Raw genomic sequence first — 20,851 nt, forward strand, 5'->3', positions numbered from 1 at the left:
TTTTGTTGATAGAGGGAGTTTTTTGATTGTTTTGAAGCCTGTGGTGATTAGATTGTATCTAGGAGCTGCACTTTGTATTTACATTTTTGGCTCTTGATGTATTTTGTTGGGCTATTCGTGTTAGGGGGAGATACATTTATTTTGTTATGCTTCTTGTTTCATTGCTTATTGATTTGTATTTATGAGTTATTCATTGATATATGTCTTTATTTTGTGCTGAGTGAAATCAAGAATTTATTTTGTTTACTTGTATTTTCCACACATGCGTTTATGCGTCTTGTTTAGTGTTTTAGGAAATATACAAGTTGATTCAATTGAGCTGCTGTCTACACTTGCAACTGATGGATAGTAGTTAGGATTGGATTTGTTGTAACGAGCAATTTGTTTTGTAAAGGGCTTTTTCTTTGTAAACTTTGAGCTTTAAGTTGTGTTTTGTCACGGATTGCCAAAGGGGAAGTTTGTTAGGTTCTAAGTACTTAGGAACTTATGTATTAGAACTCTAATGTGTATTGTTGGCAAACTATGATCAAAACAGGTTGTTTAGTCTTGTTTAGACTTGCTCAAAGTTGTGTCTTTTATGTAAAGTTGGAATTGAGCTAATGCAGAATTCAGTATGCATTTCGGCCTGGCTCGATTGATCGAAGCTTAGGCTCGATCAATCGAAAATCGGGCAGAATGCGTTTTTCTGCAGAATTCCAACTCAGCCCTAGCTCATTAAAACGTTTAAGGTTTTATGTTTTGCCCTAGGTATATAAGGCAAACCCTAGCCACGTTTTTGGGTGGCTCACATTGCTGTTTGTGTGAATCTCTTGTAAGATCTGAAAGGTGCTTGCCTTTACACAAGCTTAGGATTATCAAGAAGAACATTTCTTCAAGAGCTTGATGATCGTTCAATTGCTGCCATAAGAGCTTAAAGAAACACAAGCGGGTGTGCTTGTACTTGCTGGAGAATCCATGAAAGAAGGAGTCCGTGGTCTCGAAGCTTGCACGTGGTCGTGTCAGTAAGTTTCTACTGGGGGGTAGCAATAGGATGTTAGTGGTCTAAGTTGCTATTGTAAAACTTCGATTCTTTCATAGTGGATTCAAGTTTACCTTGAGGATAGCTAGGTTAAATCCTCCCCAAGTTTTTACCGGTATGGTTTCTTGGGTCATCATATCATTGTTATTTTTATTTCTGCTGCTTTGCATGATATGATATATTTGTGTTAACCTAGATTTGTTAATTTTACTAAGTTAATCACTTGGCTAATTACATAGGTTAATCTGGTTGTGTTTTTGAGGGGTCTAAAAACTAACATATTCTTTGTGGCCAACATGATGCACTACACTTTACCATCAACTCTATTGTCTATATTAAATGCTCCTTGATACAAGGTGGTCTTTTGCCACTACCACCATAAGTTAACTAATTCTATATATATATATATATATATAAAAGAAAATACTACTATAATCACTTCTTCTATGATACATATCATTTATTTTTAAAGAGAAATTGATTATAATCAATATTCATATCTCGCTATTTTTTCATTTTCAAGGAGCTGTTAATTTTGTATTAATGTAAAAACGGTCTTTTGATAGATTTTCTCGTGTCCCATTACTGCTCAATTCAATGAGCATAAAATGCTCAAACGGTTTATAACTTTTTGGCCATACATTTCTGTCCTTTGGTCAAACGTTTTAATACATGGAGCCTATCTTTTTACAGCTCATGTAATTAAGTTCTAAAATTTATTTTGATATTAGGTATCAAATGAAAAGGTTGTCCGTGAACTTTTTATATAACTGGTGTAAGTAATGAGATGAGATACATTTTTTTTTTTTTTTTATTATCTCTAAGTCATTTACATAGTTTGACAATCAACTGTCAACTTTTATAAACGTGTGTACGTATAAGTTAGATTTAAGCTTATTTATGGGAGTAAAATAAGTTATATAACAGTACATTTACATGAGAAAGCTCGAAAAAATGCAAGCTTTGACATGACACTTAGACAAGAAATAAAGAAAGTGATGATAGGACATGAAAAAGACGCACATTTAAACAAGAAGAAGCTGACTATCAAAACAACACAGGATGTATGTGGAAAACCCTAGAGAAGGGATAAAAAACCCCGATTTGAGCAAGAAAATAATATTCTTGCTCGGCTCAGCTTGTATTTCGTATGAAAGAGATCAGTTTACAATGAAGTTGTCTTTCTTTTCTACCAATTTTCCACTTTCATCTCAAAATATCTACTTGGGTTCTTGCCCTAATAACACAGCTACATGTTCCTTTTATACTCTAAGGAATATGACTGAATACAAGGACAAGTGTCAAGTCATCATATTCTATCTTTTAGATCTTTTCACAGCTGTGATATTATCTACTGACTAAAGGATACAAACTGCGCCAACGTGGCACTGGGACCAGTAGGTAGGTAGCTTTGCCACTACTTAAGAGACAAGTTTCAAACATTGAGAGGGACATCAGGAGTACTGTGATTGATACACGTGTTCCTAAGGTGATTCATTGTGCACTCAACCAATAAGGGGTGTCCTCATAGCTTCCGACCTTAGGAAGTCACTATCTCCCTTTTTGTGAGTGCTTAAGTACTATGTCAGGTGTAAATCTTACTTCCTTTCCAAGGCAGTCACGCCTTTAGCACGGACCAAGACAAGATCCCTTAGCCAACACTTCCTCTCTCTTTGCTCACAGCCACTCCAAGTGTAAAGTCCAGATTTAACCATTTACGCATTCTCCCATACCTTAATGGTGTTATGTACATTAGCCCCCTGACTGTCAATGGTGTTTAATGGCAAAGGCCTTGGACAGTCACATTGGTTCAGGCATTAAGACTCCAGTAATCATGCCTTGCGACATTCAAAATAGACATGTGGCTCAAAAGGGTGCTTCTAGCCGTTTTGGCGCCTCTTCGTTTCTTGCGTTTTGGCAGATATACATTACTCCTCATAAATGTCATGTCTCTTCACTTAACTGCAGTTGAGAATTTAAATAGGGAATGTTTCTTCTTCAACCTTCATTCCTTTTGTATTTTTCTGATTATCCTTCCAAAGAAAACCTTAACCTCCACAAAAAATGTCAAACTCTTCTTCTGATGGTTCTAACTCCCCACAGCACTCCTCAAGCTCCTTTGAGAGTGCTTCTAGTGATCATACTCCTTCCCCACCACAAGCCCTGTGCACCCTCTTCTCCCTTTTCCCATTCACCATTTACCTCCTCAAGTCTTCATTCCCGAGGAGGTTACTCCTTTTAACTAGAGCGATGAAGAGGAGGAGGACTCCGAGGAACTTCGGTTGAGGGTCGAAGAGGAGGCTAAGAAGGCAACGACTGTTGTATTCTTGAATGCTCCCACTCGCTATAGGAGAAGGCGAAGGCTTGGTCAGTCAAGCTCGGAGTCTAGCACTTTAGGGCTTTCTGACTCCAAGGAGGCAGATTCCTCTGACAACTCTCTGAGGGCTCTTTTGATGGCTCCGACTCGAGGGATGATGAAAGCAAAGAGGAAGAGGAAAAAGAGGATGATGAAGAGGAGATGAAGTATTTGGCTCTGGATTATCCCCAAGAGGACTTTGGGGATGATACAGATACTTATGCGCCAAGGTCTCTTTAAGTTGCTCATCATTGAACCTGCTGTTGTTTCCTTTTTTTTTTATTTTTTTATTATTATTATGTTTGTTTTGTTTAGCCATCTTTTGGCTTAAGTTTTTTTTTTAAAAAAACTTTATCTTTCTTACTTTTGGGTCTAAATTTTGTGTTCTTTTTTTGTAGTTAGAAAAGAAGTGATAGGCCATAAGGGCCAAATCATGTAAATTCCTATTTTCTGTCTTATAGGAAAAAATTTAAACACAAAAATATATGAAAGAAAGAAAAGTTATTTATTATATGTTTACCGTTTCTCTTTCATGTTATATTATATGTTTATTTTATCATATATCAAATTCCTGCACAACACATAAGGATAAACATGTCAGTTAATAAAATGTTAAATGCAACGAATTAAATCATACTTGTTGGTGAAGGATTGTGCCTTTGCCCTTGGACTATAACGGCGGTTTTCTTGATTTTAGCACCGTTAACTGCCATTCTTTGTCAGAAATTCAGTTTCTTCCCTATGCTGACACGTGTCAATTTTGAAAAGATGTCTCCCTTTTTGAACCAATCTATTTTGGAGGGAAAATACTAACTTATCAAAGTATATAAGGAAAACAAATATTTCCTTTCTTATTTTTCTCCTTTTTCCCTTATCTTCTTCTTCTCCTTCTTCAACCCGAAACCCAAAGTTCTTCTCACAGATCAAATCATGGGTGTAAAACGTGGTCTACAATCTAGCTCTGCTAAATTTGCAAAACCTTCTGCCTCAAAAGGTAACAAACTTCTTCTAGGAGGAGAGGAAAATCCTTCCATAGAAGAACAGTGGATCATCCCTCCCTTCTTTGAAGATTACCTATTCGACAAAAGTCTTGATTAGGACTCAACTCCTTGCTCTGAAGACCCTCCCTACACAGCATGTGGGGAACCTGATGATCTTCTAACTATGGATCTGGAATTGAAACACATTCCAAGGCTCGGCACTTGTAGGGGAGATTTTGCGCCTACCATCGATGTGGTTTTCAAATCTCATACTTCGGTTTCCAGAGGTTGGAGAAGCTGGTGTCAAAGGGTGCTGGCTCATCCTCCCTTCGTGGATATCCTTCAGAGAGTAAAGCTTGTGGAGACCATTCTTGTATTCTCCAACTTAGAGGTTAGCAAGGATAGTGAAAGTTTGCTTTCGCTTCTGTGTTGTTGGAACTCTGTCACTCACACATTCTTCACAGGGTGTTAAGAAATCTTTTTATCTCTAAAAGATATCTACGAGATATTGAGACTTCCCCTATTCGGAGATGGTGAGGTAGTCAACATTTCTTTATCTCCTGATGAGTCTAAAGCTCTGAAGTTCCTTGAGGATGCAGTGAAGAAAACTTTAAAGAAGCTAGTTTTGAAAGCGACAAGGAAAGGGAAAGCCCCTAGTGATGAAGTACCAGAAGATACCAATGTTGGTGGAGACAAAGGTTCCAAAGCCAACTTTTGGGGATGGATCATATACTTTTGGAGGGAGTATGTTGATGGCATGGATGAGGAAGCCAATGGAGACTCCCTGAAGGAAGGCACTGACTTTGTTGTGAGAGAAGGTAACTTTAGTTCTTATAAACTTGAAGCCTTTATTGCCTTTTTACTTTCTCGCCATCTATTTGAGGGATATCCTCATGAAAAGATTCTAAGTAGACATTTTCCTTTAGCTGTTAAACTAGCTAGAGGACAATCTTTCCCCCTTACCCCATATTTTCTAGGAACTTTATATTATCACCTAGATCACTTTACTCTTGACTTGCAATGCTCCTAGGGTAGATTTCAAATTGAAACTTTTGTACTCGTTGCTTTTCTACAAATATGGTTGTGGGAACCCTTTAGGAATTATGATCCTGTCCCTAGAGTGTTAAGCTCCTATAAAACCAGTTTGCCATCACCCCAAGACTTGCCACGCTCTTCGCGTTGGAACAAAGTGGCAGTATCTTCAAACAATTTCCTTAGCAAAGTGTTAGATGACCCTACCGATTGGACAACTAGACCTTACTCTGCTTTAGAGGGTGGACTTCCTTCACTATTCACTTCCCTAGAAAGCATCTCTGTTTCCCATTACAGAGATACTCCCTGGTCTGAAGAACTTTCTTTTGTTGCTTGTGCTTTTCCTTCTCACCTTCAAGCACGTTTTCAAGACGAGTACGAAACTCAAACCTACAACCCCCGTAGGTTTGTCCACCAATTTGGTTTTGACCAAGGCATACTGGGGCATCTCTCTACTTTAGCTTTGCCTGCTGTAGTGGCCTCTCTAGCCTTTAAGAAGGAAAATCTCATCAAGATTTTAGTGTCAAGCCATGAAATCCCCTTTACTTCCCCCACCAGAAACGGACTGCCTTCACCCAAGTTTAAGTCATGGTGGTTTGACATTCAAGAATGTGTTAGGAATTTTAGGGAGTCTGATGCCCAACGAGTGGTGTACCACCTATCTTTCAGGGAGATTTGACTTTGAAGCCCCTTCCAAAAGCCAAACCTTCAAGCACTACGAGAAAGAAGAATGCAAAAACCCCTTCTATCAAAAAGTCCAAGGTATACTCTTTTTTCTATAGTGATTGTTTCTTGTAACCTATTCTTTTATCCCTGAACTCAAGTAATCTTCCTTCTTTTCTCTATTTTTGACCTTTGACAGGTTACAAGCTCTGTTCCTCAAACTCAACCCAAAGCAAGAGTCACTTCTTCAACCCCAAAGGTTTCTGTACAAGAAATGACTTCCAATGAAGAAACAGAGTCTTACACTGAAAGGGGGGTTTCAAATCGGGTGTATGCCGAAAATCCCCAAGAGAAAGAAGATTTAACAGAAGCTACTTCCAAGGAACAAGAGGGTGAAAGCACCTTGACAGAGTCTGATCCATTGCTCTCATTGGTTTCTCTTAATTTGAGTGCAATTTGTTCTCTATTGCTCTCTAAATATCCTGAAACCATGAGGGATATTAGCAAATAGACCTTGTCACTTAGGAGCTTTCTTTTACAGCAAATTGGGTCTATCATATCCCAACTATAGTCAAAGGGTAAAGAGGATTGTCTAGCTCTCCCCCTTGACAATTTCCTTTCCACACTGAGTGAGGCTGAAAGCCTAAGTGTCAATGTCGACTAGTTAAAAAGCCGTGTCACTGCATTGAGGGACTTAAAGAAGGCAGGACCCTCTGTTCATGCTTCCTTGTCCTCACTTCGTGAATTAAGAGTTAAGGAGAACTCGTGTATGAACAAAGCAAAGGAAGCAAAATCAACCTTATAGGTGCATGTCACTTCAATCACTCAGCTCTAGGAATCAATCAAATGACTTCAGGTGGAATTAACATCCCAACAAGAAGCAAGTTCTGCCCTTCAAACTCAACTATAAGGTGTCACCGCAGAATGTAGCTCTTTGAGGCAAGAGATTGAGAAGTTGGAAGGTGAGATAGGAGCTCTGAGCGATCCAGACTTCTCCCTTGAAAATTTTAGTTTTCTCACAAACATTCTCTAATTTTCAAGTTGTAATATTTTTTTGTGGTCTTGAAAGGCCATGGGGTTGTACTATAACTTTACCGTGCCTTATTTCGTCAGACTATTTAGACTTTGCATGCATATTATGAACAACATCATATGAAATAACTGCATATAAGTCTTTGTTTATAATAGTATGAGTTTTGCAAAATACAAAATCATTTTGACATGATGGCCACACAAAAAAAAAAAAAAAATGTTTTTATAAGGTTAAGCATGATATTTCTTAAGGTGAGCTCCGCTAGTGGGGCTATACGCTTTATACCTGCTTGATCCTTTAGCCAATAATGTCCTATTGCATGTGCTTCCTCTATTATGTATGGTCCTTCCCATTTTGGAGAAAACTTATGTTTAACAGCTCTAGCAACTCCTCGTACATGCGAGGCAGCTTTCCAAACAAGTTCTCCCACTTGAAATTTTATTTCTTTAACTTGGCCTTCATGCCTAGCCTTCATGTTAGCCTGGTAAATGCGGTTATGAGAAGCAACATTATCACGCATTTCCTCCATAATTTCCAAAGTGTCTTCTCTGGGTATTCCTGCAATCTCTGCCAGTTTCACTGCTGGCCTTACTAAATCTATTGGGATTACAGCCTCTATGCCATAGACTAGAGAAAAGGGTGAAGCTCCTGTAGCTTGTGATTTGGCTGTTCTATGAGCCCACAGAGCTGTAGAAAACTCCTCCTTCCACCCCATTCCATTCTCCTTAATCATTTTTCCCAATATCTTCAATAATATTTTTTTAGAAGCCTTAGCCTAGCCATTTCCTTTGGGATAATAAGGTGTCAATGTTGTGTGAGAAATGGAGTACCATTCTGTCAAATTAGTCATTGAGCTACCTGTTGCCTTCTTCATAGCCACAGCTTCTACCCACTTGGTAAATAACTTAGTGGCTACCAGTATCCATGTACATCTTTCAGAGAGGGGGGGGGGGGGGGCTATAGGTCCTATAAAATCTAGCCCCCAAGTGTGGAATGGATATGAAGTCACAATTAGATGAAGACTTTGATGGCTGGTGTGAGAGACCTCGAAAGTTCCCCTAAAAAAAAAAAAAGAGATTTGGGTACTTTTTACGGCACCTCTCTTTTTGGGTAAGTGGTGTGGAGTCGCCACTTATTTTTTATACAAAAAATAAGAAAAAAAATATATACAAGTACATGACTTAATTGTTCCATTCATTGATTGAATAATAAATTACATATTTGAAATTTACATGGCTTTGGGTCCTAGTTACAAACTACCAAATAATTACATGGCTTTTTGTCCTAGTTATATTCTACCCAAAATAAATAAAGACAAGGCTAGATCTACTTAGACAAAGACCTAAATCCGGAGGCTAGGTTACGGAATGGGAAGGTGTCAGGCACCCATTCCGCCCAGACAGAGTCTAGTCTTCTAGACTCTTATGACCAATGTACCATTTTATGCATGTCATGAATGATATGTTGAACATATGAAAAAAATAAAATCACACAAATTTATTTATGAATGAAATCTCTTCTTTTAAAAAAATTCAGATTTGTTTTGGTTGATAAAAAAAAAATTGATTTTTGGGTTTGTCAAAATACCAGATCTGTTTTGTAGTATGTAGGAAAAAGTGATTTTTTGAGATAAAAATTCAGATCTGTGTTTGTGATAATAAAAAAAATGGTTTTTGATAACAGAAAAAATCAGATATGTTTTTATATGTTAAAAAAAGGGAAAGGTTTTTTTTTTAAGAAGAGAGTTTCACTCATAATTTTAATTTATGCAATATGAGTTAAATAAAACAAACATAAACACAATCATGCTTAATCTTTTGCTTTATTTCAAAATCTGCATATGTTTATGAAAAATCAAATTTGTATCTAAGAAAGATACATATCAGTTTTTAATTTGAGAAAAATTTAGATCTGCATCTAATAAAGATGCAGATCCATTTTTATTTTAAGAAAAACTCAGATCTACATCTAAGAAAGATGTAGATTAGTTTTTATGTTCAGAAAAATTCAAATCTACATCTAATAAAGATGCAGATCTGTTTTTATTTTAAGGAAAAGTCGGATCTACATCTAATAAAGATGTAGATATGTTTTTATGTTAAGAAAAAGCATTATTCACATGCAGATTATTGACATTCAAGAAAGAGATTATAACAATCACATAAAAAAAACAATCATGCTTTAAACAAAACAAAGACGAACCATTCATGTTATGGATAAAAACATTTATCAACATAAAAAGATAGGGTGATTGAAAACAACCTCTTGCATGAGCACTTCTTGTTCTTAAGATGATGTTTTAGGGTTCAAAGAAACTTATTCAATTATCTTTGAAGCCTAAAAACCCTAATTTAAGTGGCAAATCTCAAAGAGGATTAGCAAGTATCAGCAATTTGAGAGCCTCAAAACGTATGCCTCTCAGAACGTAGAAAAAAGGTGCTGAATTATGAGACCCAGGTCTCTATTTATAGAGGCCAGAAAACTCTAAAAATTAGCCCTAAAGTGTAGAATACGAATCGGGACTCATCCTTCTGCGAAAAGATCGAAAAGGGTGTGCCTTATTGTCACCCAAAGGCCGTTAGGCCAAAGCCCAAAAGATGCCAATTCGGCACTTTTAAAGTGTTGTTCAGCACTCCAAAAGCGTCGAATGGTGCTTTTGGATGCTGAACGCTCTTTCGTGTTCAGGTGTCGTTCAGACTCTCCTTCTAGGGTTTTTTTATCCGGTCCTTGCACCTAAATGTGTTTTCATCCTTTGTCCATGATTTTTTATCCCTTTTCTAGATAATTCAGGCTTTTCAAGAACAATTATCTTGTAGATAAATACCCTAAAATAAATCTTGATAAGTTCAGATTATCCATAATTTTATTGTTATCCAATCATCCCTTTTATTCCTATGCATGCATCCCAATTTTAGACACTAATTATCAACCAATCACAAAATTATTTAATTAATTTTAATTGTTTAACCAATCAAAATTAATTTAAATTAATCGTGTGTGGTCGACTCTACCTAGACACAATGCATGTTGACCATGCAAATTTAATCATGCAATATCTTTTGATCCGATGGTCCGATTTAGAAACCAGACACATCATTGCGATTGTTAGAACTTCAAGATCATTTTTATGATATGCAATGAATGAATTGATGCATGTAATGCAAAGACAAATTGACGCATGTAATGCAATCATGATTTTTTTGGGTACGTGGATGGTCATTCAAGTCATTCTCCTTAATTAAATCATGGGTGCAAAATTGAGTGTCTATAGCTGATATGTATTTCATCTCCTCGATTTTGGCATTCTTGACATTTTCTTGCTAAGACTTGAGTATCCCTTTCCATTGTGGGCCAATAATATCCCTAGTGCAAAGCCATTTGCCATAACTTCCTCCCACCAGGGCGTCCTGCTGGTTCTCCCTTATGCAGGTTTGAAAGAACTCCATTGACTTCCTTAATAGGAATACATACCATCCATCTCCCTTGGAAACTTCTCTTAAATGATTTCTCATCTACCACTTTAAACCTAGTCACATATTTTTTTTAACTTTTCTCTTTGTACGCGATTAGCAGGCAATATACCTTGCAAGAGGTATTTCAAGTATGGATCCTGCCAATCTTCTCCTAGCAACTCCCCATTAAGTACCTCTGCTTGGTCTAGAGGAATGACAAAACAAGATTTACAACTCCGTTGTTCTTCTTTAGCATCATTGGTCATTTCTGGACAGAAGATCCTTAGCCTTTGCAATCTTCTATAGAGGCTGACATCAAGATTTACACCACAAATATCATAGTGCAACCTATGCAACATGGTCAGTCCCTCTCACCTTGAGACACACTTCATCAACAAACCTTCCGCTCCCATGAGAAACAAATCTCCATTAATCCTGAGGAAGTCTTTCATATTTGCCGGTAACTCTGACCCAACATACTTCCCTTGAGTCATTGCCTTTAACAAGGGTTTTCGCCAATCTTGAGGGAAACATAGCTCATCCTGAACTAAACCAGGTTGCTTCTCAACTCGGAGTGTCATCTTTTCTTTTTTCAATACAGACTTAGTGGCTAAAGTAGCTAACGAGTTAGCAAGCTTATTTTCACCTCTGTTAACCACTTTGTATCTTATGAAATCAAAGTGTTCCATGATCCATTGCACTGCAGCTCTGTAAGCAGCCAAACTAGGATTCTTTACACCGTAAATTCCCTTAACCTGTCTTATTACCAACTTAGAGTCACCAAACACCTTCAACTTTTTTATGCCTAACCTTCTAGCAGCTTTCATCCCTACCAACAAGGCCTCATATTTTGCTTCATTGTTAGGGCAAGGGAAGTGTAGTTTATAGGCAAACATATGCTCCTCCCCTGGTGACTTTAAGATTACTATCCCTCCCCCTTGAAACGTAGATGACCCATCGAAATACATTGACCATTCCTGCTCCTCTGTTACCATAACTTCCTGTAAGGGAGGTGAAGAATCACTTGTTCTAGGAAAGTTAGCTAGCAGATCAGCTACTGCCTGACCTTTGATGGCGGTTGGCCGTATGCATTCAATATTAAGGCACGATGTCAGGATGGCCCATTGCACCATTCTTCCTAATAGTTGAGGACGTGTAAAGAGATATTTCACAGGATTACTCTTAGCCACCAGCTGCACACGATGTCCTAAAAAGTAATGATTGAATTTTGTCACAGCAAAAGCTAGAGACAAATATACTTTCTCGGCAGTTGAGTATCTTAACTTTGGTCCCTTTATAAGCTTGCTAATATAGTATACTGGCTTCTCTACCCCTTCATGCTCCTGAGCTAATAATGCTCCCAAGGATTGCTCCGTATTAGCTATGTACAATAGCAAGGGTTTCCCAGGTATAGGGGCCACCATGGTGTGAGGATCCGCCAATATTATTTGAATCTTCTTGAATGACTTTTGGCATTGATCACACCATACAAAAGTTACTCCTTTCTTTGTCTGCTCCATGAGAGGCTTTAAAATCTCAGCTAGGCTTGTAATGAATCTTCTTAAATAATAAACCTTTCCCACAAAGCTCCTCAACTCCTTTAGATTTGTAGGAGGACTGAGAGTAGTTATTGCTTCACCTTTTGTAGGGTCCAAATCAATCCCCCTATGATGAACAAGAAATCCCAAGAATTTCCCTGAAGATACTCTGAAGGCACACTTGGAAGGATTCATCCTCAAATTATGCTCTCCGCATCTTTCAAAGACTTGTCTCAGGTGCACCAAGTGTTCAAAAGGATTCTTTGCCTTCACCACAAGATCATCAACGTAATCCTCCACCTGCTTATGAAGCATATCACCAAAGATCAAAGTCATAGTTCTTTGGTACGTTGCACCTTCATTCTTCAATCTGAAAGGCATCACCCTGTAGAAATAGTTTCCAAAGGGTGTTCTAAATGCAATTTTTGGGGCATCTGCTGGGTCCATAAGGATCTGATTATACCCACTATAACCATCCATAAAAGAGAAACGCTTGTGACCAGCCACTGCATCTACCAGGTTATCAACATTAGGAAGTGGGAATCCATCCTCTGGACAGGCTTTATTGAGATCCCGAAAATCCACACAAATTATTATCTGACCATTTTTCTTCTTTACTGGAACTATGTTAGCTAACTAGCTCGGGCATTCAATTTCTTCAATGAATCCTGCCTTTAAAAGCTTTTGTACCTCAAGCTTTATCTTTTCCTCCACATCCAAAAAATATTTCCTTGGTGGCTGCTTCACAGGTTTGGCATTAGGATCCACCTTTAACTTGTGCGTTACCAAGCTTGAACTCAAACTAGCATTTCTTGATAACTCCAAGCAAAAACATCCTTGTATTCTTTCAATAAATCTACCAGGTTTCCTCTCTCTTTTTCGGATAGATTCTTACTGATCTTCACCATTTTTTCACCTTCTCCTTCATCAACTAGATTGACCTCAACAAGTTCTTCCCGGACATTCTTAACAACATCATTCATGCACTTAGGGGCTTCTTTCACAAACTCCTCAACTACATGAATTTCCTCTGGCTGTTGTATTGGATTAAGGGAATTAGGCTCGCCATCCTCCTCATCCCCTTTTGTTAATCGTCAGAACTCATATATCACCTAGCCATCAGGCCCGGTAACTCTTCTTATCTTGGAAGGCCTTTTTAGTTCTACCACTTCGCCATCATCTTCTTCTTTTGCTTGCAAAGCAATAGGATTGAAAGGAAGAATTCTATTCTCGCTTCAGGTTCGTACTCTTGATATAAAGCTACCTCAGCAAAGTGAAGTTTTGCTCTATCAAAAGGCATCTTGGTGGCCTCAATGACTTCCTAATTGTTCCTCTAAATGGCCTTCACACACTGATGATATATGGAAGCCACTACTTTATACGCCTTTAGCCATGTACGGCCTAAGATGATATGGTAAGATGTATTCCCTTCCATCACATGCATGAGAGTAAGTGCCCGAATTGGCCCAACCCTAAGGTCCAAAGACACATGCCCAATAGTATTCTATTGTTAAGGCACCTATTCCTGCCACCTGCATTGGCTCTGGAATAATTCTTTCCCTCGGAATCCCCAAGGCATCAAAAGTTGGGAGAGGTAGAATATTAATGGGTGCATTAGTGTCTACCAATGCCCTTTTGATTCGAGATGCTCCCAAAAAGGCAGTGACATATAAAGGTCTATCGACATCAATAGCTCGATTAACTAGATATTTATTAGAAAATGTGACTGAATCCTTTGCTTCTTAATATGCCACTTGCTTTAAACTTCCTTCAACAGCAGCCACTTCATAATTCCTTTCCATCACCCTGGTCAAGGCTTGGGCTGTGTCTCTTTTAGCCATTGGTCTATGACCTATTCCTTCAAGAAAGGAATGTATTTTATCCTCATGTTGGATTGTCGTTACCATTTCTTCATCTACCAATGGTGGCGATGTTGAGTTACTACTAGCCATGTTCTCTGCTTCTTCTTCCATTAGATCCTCACGACCTACGAAGAAAGTCATTGCCACCTCTGGTCTACACATCCTTGGGTCAGCTCTCTTCCCAGCTTTGATAACCAAATCTCCCTTAGCTACCCTATCATGGAAAATATTCCTCAAGGCATAGCAATCCATAGTATGGTGGTCACATCTCCTGCGGTAGCTATGATAAAGTGGATTTCACTTTTCCTCTTTTGTAGGTTCATGCTTACATTCAGGCAACACTACTACACCATCTTTCACCCAAGCTTCAGGGATGCTATACAACTCTTTAGTGGACACAGTAAAAGGAGGGAGAATACCACCTCTATCCCTCTTCTTTCCTTTGGCCACCCTCCTAGGTTCTTTAGTCACAGCAACCTCCACCTTCTTGTTTTCTCTCCTCCACGGTTGTCTAGGAGCACTCACAGCATGTGAAGTTGAACCTTTTGAAGGCTTCCTTACGGACATACTTGTTCTCCTTGCAGCTTCTACAAGTCTTGTAAAACTAGATATCAGAAGATTCTCTAAGTAAGGCTGATATTCATACAACATACCCGCGATACAAACATCCACTAGCCTTTCTTCCTCCATAAGGTTGTAACACAACAAAGAGAGATCTCGAAACCTGCGAATATACTCCAGCAATTCTTCAGACACCCTTTGCTTCTCATGTTGTAGATCTGACAACGTGAGCTTTTCCTCCAAAGCAAAGAACATTTTCATGAACTGTGTTGCCAAATCGTTCCAACTTAGAACTGATCCTGGTGCAAGACTGGTGTACCAAGTAAAAGCTCAACCTTATAAATACTTAGAGAACTCTCTAAGCCTCAACTCGTGGTCATGAGAGTGAGCTGTCAGCACATCTACATACCGCCTAATATGCTCTCTAGCGTTCCCTGTTATGCCATCATACTTAGGGAATATAGGAGATGTGTAGCTAGCAGAGTAAGGTTTCCCATCTATTTCTTCAGAATAAGGAGGCCTCATATCAACATAAACAGCACTTTCCATCTTCTTAGTTTCAAACAGAATAGCATGTGTATCTTCCTTAGTCAGATAAGGAAACCCCTGAGGACCTTGAGGAGCCTGAGGTACAACTGTCTCCTGACGTAAGGATTGAAACTCTACCCATATGACAGCCTGAGAACGTTGAAGATCTTCAATGGCAGCCATGATCCATTTGGTATCATGATGACCAGCCTCTCCCAAGGATTCGGCACTTTCAGAATGCATGGATATGTGGTCTGCACTTGGTTCTGACCGATGGTTCTCACCCACACCAATCAATGTCCCAGTAACCATCTTCTTCCTTGGAGGCATGGAGGAAATGATTACAAATAGAGGTATACAACTCAAAAAAACACCCTTAAAAAGGAAAATAACTAGAGATCCCCAGTGGAGTCGCCAAAAATGTACGTGCTAGTTAGATTTGAGCTTATTTATGGGAGTGAAATAAGTTATCTAACAGTACATTTACATGAGAAAGCTCGAAAAGATGCAAGCTTTGACATGACACTCAGACAAGAAATAAAGAAAGTGATGGTAGGATATGAAAAAGATGCACATTTAAACAAGAAGAAGAAACTGACTATCAAAACAACACAGGATGTATGTGGAAAACCATAGAGAAGGGATAAAAAACCATGATTTGAGCAAGAACATAGCATTTTTGCTCAGCTCAGTGTGTATTTCGTATGAAAGAAATCAATTTACAATGAAGTTGCCTTTCTTTCCTACAAACTCTCCACTTTCATCTCAAAATATCTACTTGGATTCTTGCCCTAATAACACAGCTATGTGTTCCTTTTATATTCTAAGGAATACGGCTGAATACAAGGACAGGTGTCAAGTTACCATGTTCTCTCTTTTAGATCTTTTCACAACTGTGATATTATTTGCTAGTAGGTAGGTAGTTTTGCCACTGCTTCAAAGACAAGTCTGGGATATTGAGAGGGACATCAAGAGTACTATGATAGGTACACATGTTCCTAAGGTGACTCATTGTGCACTCAACCAATAAGGGGTGTCCTCATAGCCTCTAATCTTAGGAAGTCATTATCTCCCTTTTTGTGAGTGCTTGAGTACCATGTTAAGGGTAAATCTTACTTCCTTCCCAAGGCAGTCACGCCTTTAGCACGGACCAAGACAAGATCCCTTAGCCAACACTTCCTCTCCCTTTGCTCACAGTAGCTCCACGTGTAGAGTTCATATTTAACCACTTACGCATTCTCCCATGCCTTAGTGGTGTTATGTACAACGTGTGATCATTTCATCTTCTTCAATCATTTTCTTAGTAATTTAATATTATACCAAAACTTTTTCTTTGCTATATGGAGTATAAAACAAACAACACCAATTTGGAGTGGTGCCATTGCATGTGATGCCTTCAAGTGTGAGAGAGCAACAATGTTTGGTGGCTTCAAAGGTGACAATGCCAACTTGGAGAGGGATGCCCCAAGTGTTGAAAAAAACCTTGCCATTGGTAGGATGCTGACGTCAAAGGTGATGAGGTATCTTTTTATATTAACATATTCTTTCTTAATGCAGATTTCATGCTTGATGAGAGCTATCCACTGAGTAGGATCTTCATTCCCACTGGCAATGATTCACATATTGGATTAGATTATGACAATATTTACACAACACTTCTTCTTCTTTTTGTTAAAAAATTTCTCTACTTTTTTCTCCGTTGGAATTGTAGTCTTGGTTTATTGATTTATTTTTAATTATTTATTTTAATATTATTAACGAAAAAGAGTTCAAATCATTATATATAAAGTTACAACCAGCACTTTTGCTTAGAATCAACCACCTATTTCTATTGCATAACTTCAAAACCTTATTAAAAATTTTAAATTTGATTGTGGATTGGATATTCACATTTGATATGTTTTACATATTGGGAAGGAGTTTGATTATGATGTGAGTTTTATTTTTCCCTTTCTTTTTTTATTTTAAATTGTATTTTTTTTAGTTTTATTAATTTTTTAAATATGTTTTTTTGGTGTTTTTGGTGTGTAGGGTAGAAAAAATTGGGTTTCAAATTTTTTTTTAAACCTAATTTCTAAATTTTATATACTTTGTAATGATACACAAAATGTTATAAATAAGTTTTATGAAAAAATGAATATTTTAACTAACTTACATTTTGAATTTTTGGGAAAAATTATATTGTTTTCATCTTGATATGACAAAAATTATATATTACATTTGTGATTTTTCCTATAATAAATGAAAATATGATTATAAAATACATTATTATTAATTAAATTAGTCCAATTTTCAAAAGATAAACTTAATGAGATCACCCCAAAAGGATTATCACGCGCAATGAGTAGGGCCGCGACTAGTATATATCTAAAACCTAATGCGTAGTATTTATTGTTGTTATGCTTCTCTTAAGCTACATTAGCAACCACATCATATAATTATTTCTACCACTTATTTTCTCTTTTAAAATTTTCTTCTCCCTATTCAAAAAAAAAAAAAAAAAAAAAATTATTCTCCCTATTAGTCCACACCTACTGTTACACTTCCTCCAACATTTCTCCCTCCTTCTTTACCTCTTTATCTCTCCATTACTCTCTACTTTACTGTTACACTTCCTTCATCATTTTCTCTTTCTTATATTTTGACTCTTCTTCTTCCCATTTTATTTTGTATAAATTTGATATCATTTTGTTTCATCCAATCCATATTTTTCCCACACAAAAACTGTGAGTACTCTCTCTCTTGTTGGATTTTTGTTTTTTCTTATAACTCTAGTTAAGGTTGATGAGATTTTTATTATACTTTTATTTTATAAATATGTGTTTTTGTATTATGGTTTTTTTAATTTTCCATCACAAAGTCTTTTCTCTCCCTTTTATAGCTTCAGTTAAATTTAGGTTTGAGTTAATACTAAGTTTTTTTTTTTTTTTTTTTTTTTTTTTTTTTTTTTGGAAATAGAAATTTGAGTTTATATCAAAACACAATCTACATGATCATGAATTTGAATGTATCTACCAATTGTTTGAGTAATAAATTATTATAAAGTCTATCTTTTATTCCTTTGGTTTCATTTTAATTTTGGTTAAAATAGCATTGTAATTTTGTGATGAGTTTTGATTGTTATGATAATCTCCTTATTCCCTAAGAGATGAGAAATTTGAACAATAAATTTGAAACTTACAAACTTTAGTTGTATATTAGGCAAATATAACACACTACAACAAAAGTCAAAAGAATATGGTTCACCTTAAAAAAATATTAATAAAAAAAAAAAAAAATTGAATGATAGTATTACCAACATTTGGGTGGCCTAGTTGGTAAGATACCATGCCAACAAGTCTCAGGACTTCGGTTCGAGTCTTAACAACTAGTTGTGTATTGGTGCTACTTATATCTCATCTCTATCCCAAACGGTCCAAAGAATAATAAGTGAGTTTCTCACAGACCGGGAGTATGGGGTCTTGTCTGAGAGCGGGTAGGGTGCTACTATAGTCACGCCTAAGTAAGGAAGCCACACTAATCACCCCCTCTACCCATTTTTTGTTTATCAAAAAAAGAAAAGAAAAGAAAAAGATAGTGTTGCTCTAGCTCTTACTAGTGTTACAAAAGAGAATGAGGAGGCCAATGTCGAATACGCCTCTTTTCTCTTTCCCATTGTACTGATATTGAAAGAATAAAATTTATTATTGTTTCTACTAAATAAACAAAACAGTAAATTTAATTAACTACTAGTAGCTGTAAACAAACAGTGGATTAACAAATGCATATACACATTGATCTCAGCCTGCAAAGGGGAAAAAAAACACTAAATTAACCAAAAGGCTGCAAAGAAATATCGAACGTTAATATCACTTGCTCTAATATACACAATCCACAAAATAAAATCACCCAAATTCAATAAGTTCAATTACCAGATTTTGATCAATTTTTTGGGCTAAAGGAAAAGGAGTTTATTCATTTGCTCTATCATCAGGGCTTTTTCCTTATCTCCAGTTAGCTTAAAAACACAAAGCAGCACCTATCATGTGCAATTACCAAGTACAATTTCTGCACTTAACACATGCTTCGTGTAAATTGTGTTTGAGTTTGAGTTGGTTTATATATATAAATATATATATATATATATATATATTTATATATATATATATGTATGTATGTATGTATGTTGGATTTTTTTAGTTTTTCAATTGATTGCTATATGATTTGTTGTTCTTGTTGTCTACTTCATTAATAACTGAAAATATTCGTTGATGCCTATGAACTTGAAGGAAAGAGGGGAGAGAGGAAAAGTTGAAAGTATGAGTTGAAATTTTAGGTACATTAATGAGTGTGTATGAAGTGTTTGTGAAAATGTCCAATGGACCTTTTGTGTGTGTTTTTGTTAGTTGTTCTTCCTCTTGGACTTGCGTGGTTTAAATTCAGACATGCACATTTAAACTTGGATGTGTGATTGTGTCAACTTAACTCCTTGGGGGAGAATACAATGCATAGAAATGTAATTTGGACTGAAACTTACCATTTCAAACATTGGGCCTGTTTGTTTAGAGATTTCTATTATCGTTATTTAAGTGTTATATGTAGGTGATATTGATTGAGTGACATAGTTGGACCAGGCTTACCAATATGGTAACTTGTCTTGTAGGGTTGGAATTAAAAATGCAGCAGTCTGCAAGCAACACAATATGAGTTTACCAACTTCACTTACAACTACACCCAATAAACAGTTATGTAACATTAATTTACTTATTGGTTTCCATACAGGTAGCAAAGTTTCAAAAGCACTTAATTATCCATCTAAATCCATCTGTATGATTACTAACCTCCAAAAAACTAATTAAGCTTATGTTTGGTAACTATTTTTGTTTCATGCATTCAAAATTTGTTCTTAAGGATAAAGGTAAAAAAAAAAAATTTGTTGTGTTTTCAAAGTCAAGAACTTGTTTGGTTAGTTGGAAAAAGAAAAAATGTTTTCAAAATAAAAATAAAAATTTGTGAAGTTACACTTATATCGGATGGGTTTAGGTCCCAACAAGATCAATATAATGGGCTCATTCGGTTTAATCCCAACAAGATCAACATCATTAGGTGCCTATCAAACGTCCATCAGGTCGGCTGGTAAAATTTTTTCTTTCTTTTGAACAAGATCTGAGGAGTGAGGAGTGAGGAGGAGGGTGGATTGGATCTATGAGATAAATTAGAACGAGGAATTCGCGTTGCTAATTTGCTTCACTCTGTGGGGGCAATGGATACTTATGCTACTAGTGAGCAAAGATGGTCTGTCGTCCTCTTCTCTAAGATCATCAGATGGTTGAGTTTCACACAGTGGAATGCAGAGAAACAACCTTCCTATCACGTGGGAGAGAGAGAGAGGAAAAATTGATGAAATTTTGTGTTTTGCTACCAATGGGGATTGGACTTGGGCATGGGTTCATTAATTGAGGGTTTTCACATTGTTTTCTTCAGGTTTTCATGGGCAAAATTTGATGAATAGTATATTTTTAGGAAAATTTTAGGTGGATAGTACGAGGGCAAAATCGAGTTTATCAAACTCAAGTTTCAATTAGTATAGGTTGCATGGCTGTCTGACATTGTATAACAAGTTAGAACTTGAGTTTGTTAAACTCGATTTTGGGTTGGAACTCGAGTTCCAAAAAGAGTCTGCATAACTAAATAACTTTAATCACATGCTATTCTCCTAAAATTTTCCTTAAAATATATTGATTAGCAAATTTCACCATGTTTTCACTGGGGCGTAAGAACTAAAAACTAAAAGCTAAAAGCATGCAAAGGCTTAGTTTCAATTTCCTTTGTATTTTGAGAATTGAAAA

General features: G+C 36.8%; 2 protein-coding genes across 2 annotated transcripts in view; one reads left to right on the top strand and one right to left on the bottom strand.

Annotated features, from left to right (window-relative positions):
* Nucleotides 1-20,851, top strand: part of LOC126692484 (uncharacterized) — a 60,183-nt gene that overhangs the window by 30,955 nt on the left and 8,377 nt on the right. The gene's annotated exons all lie outside the window — the stretch shown is intronic.
* On the bottom strand, nt 10,906-14,186 carry LOC126691074 (uncharacterized). Its single transcript, XM_050386154.1, has 3 exons — nt 13,838-14,186; nt 12,968-13,153; nt 10,906-12,623 (listed from the first exon to the last, which is right to left on the bottom strand). The coding sequence occupies exons 1-3, from the start codon at nt 14,184-14,186 to the stop codon at nt 10,906-10,908; spliced, it is 2,253 nt and encodes a 750-aa protein (XP_050242111.1).

This window comes from Quercus robur, chromosome 7 (assembly GCF_932294415.1).
Source record: "Quercus robur chromosome 7, dhQueRobu3.1, whole genome shotgun sequence".
NCBI classification, from domain to species: domain Eukaryota; kingdom Viridiplantae; phylum Streptophyta; class Magnoliopsida; order Fagales; family Fagaceae; genus Quercus; species Quercus robur.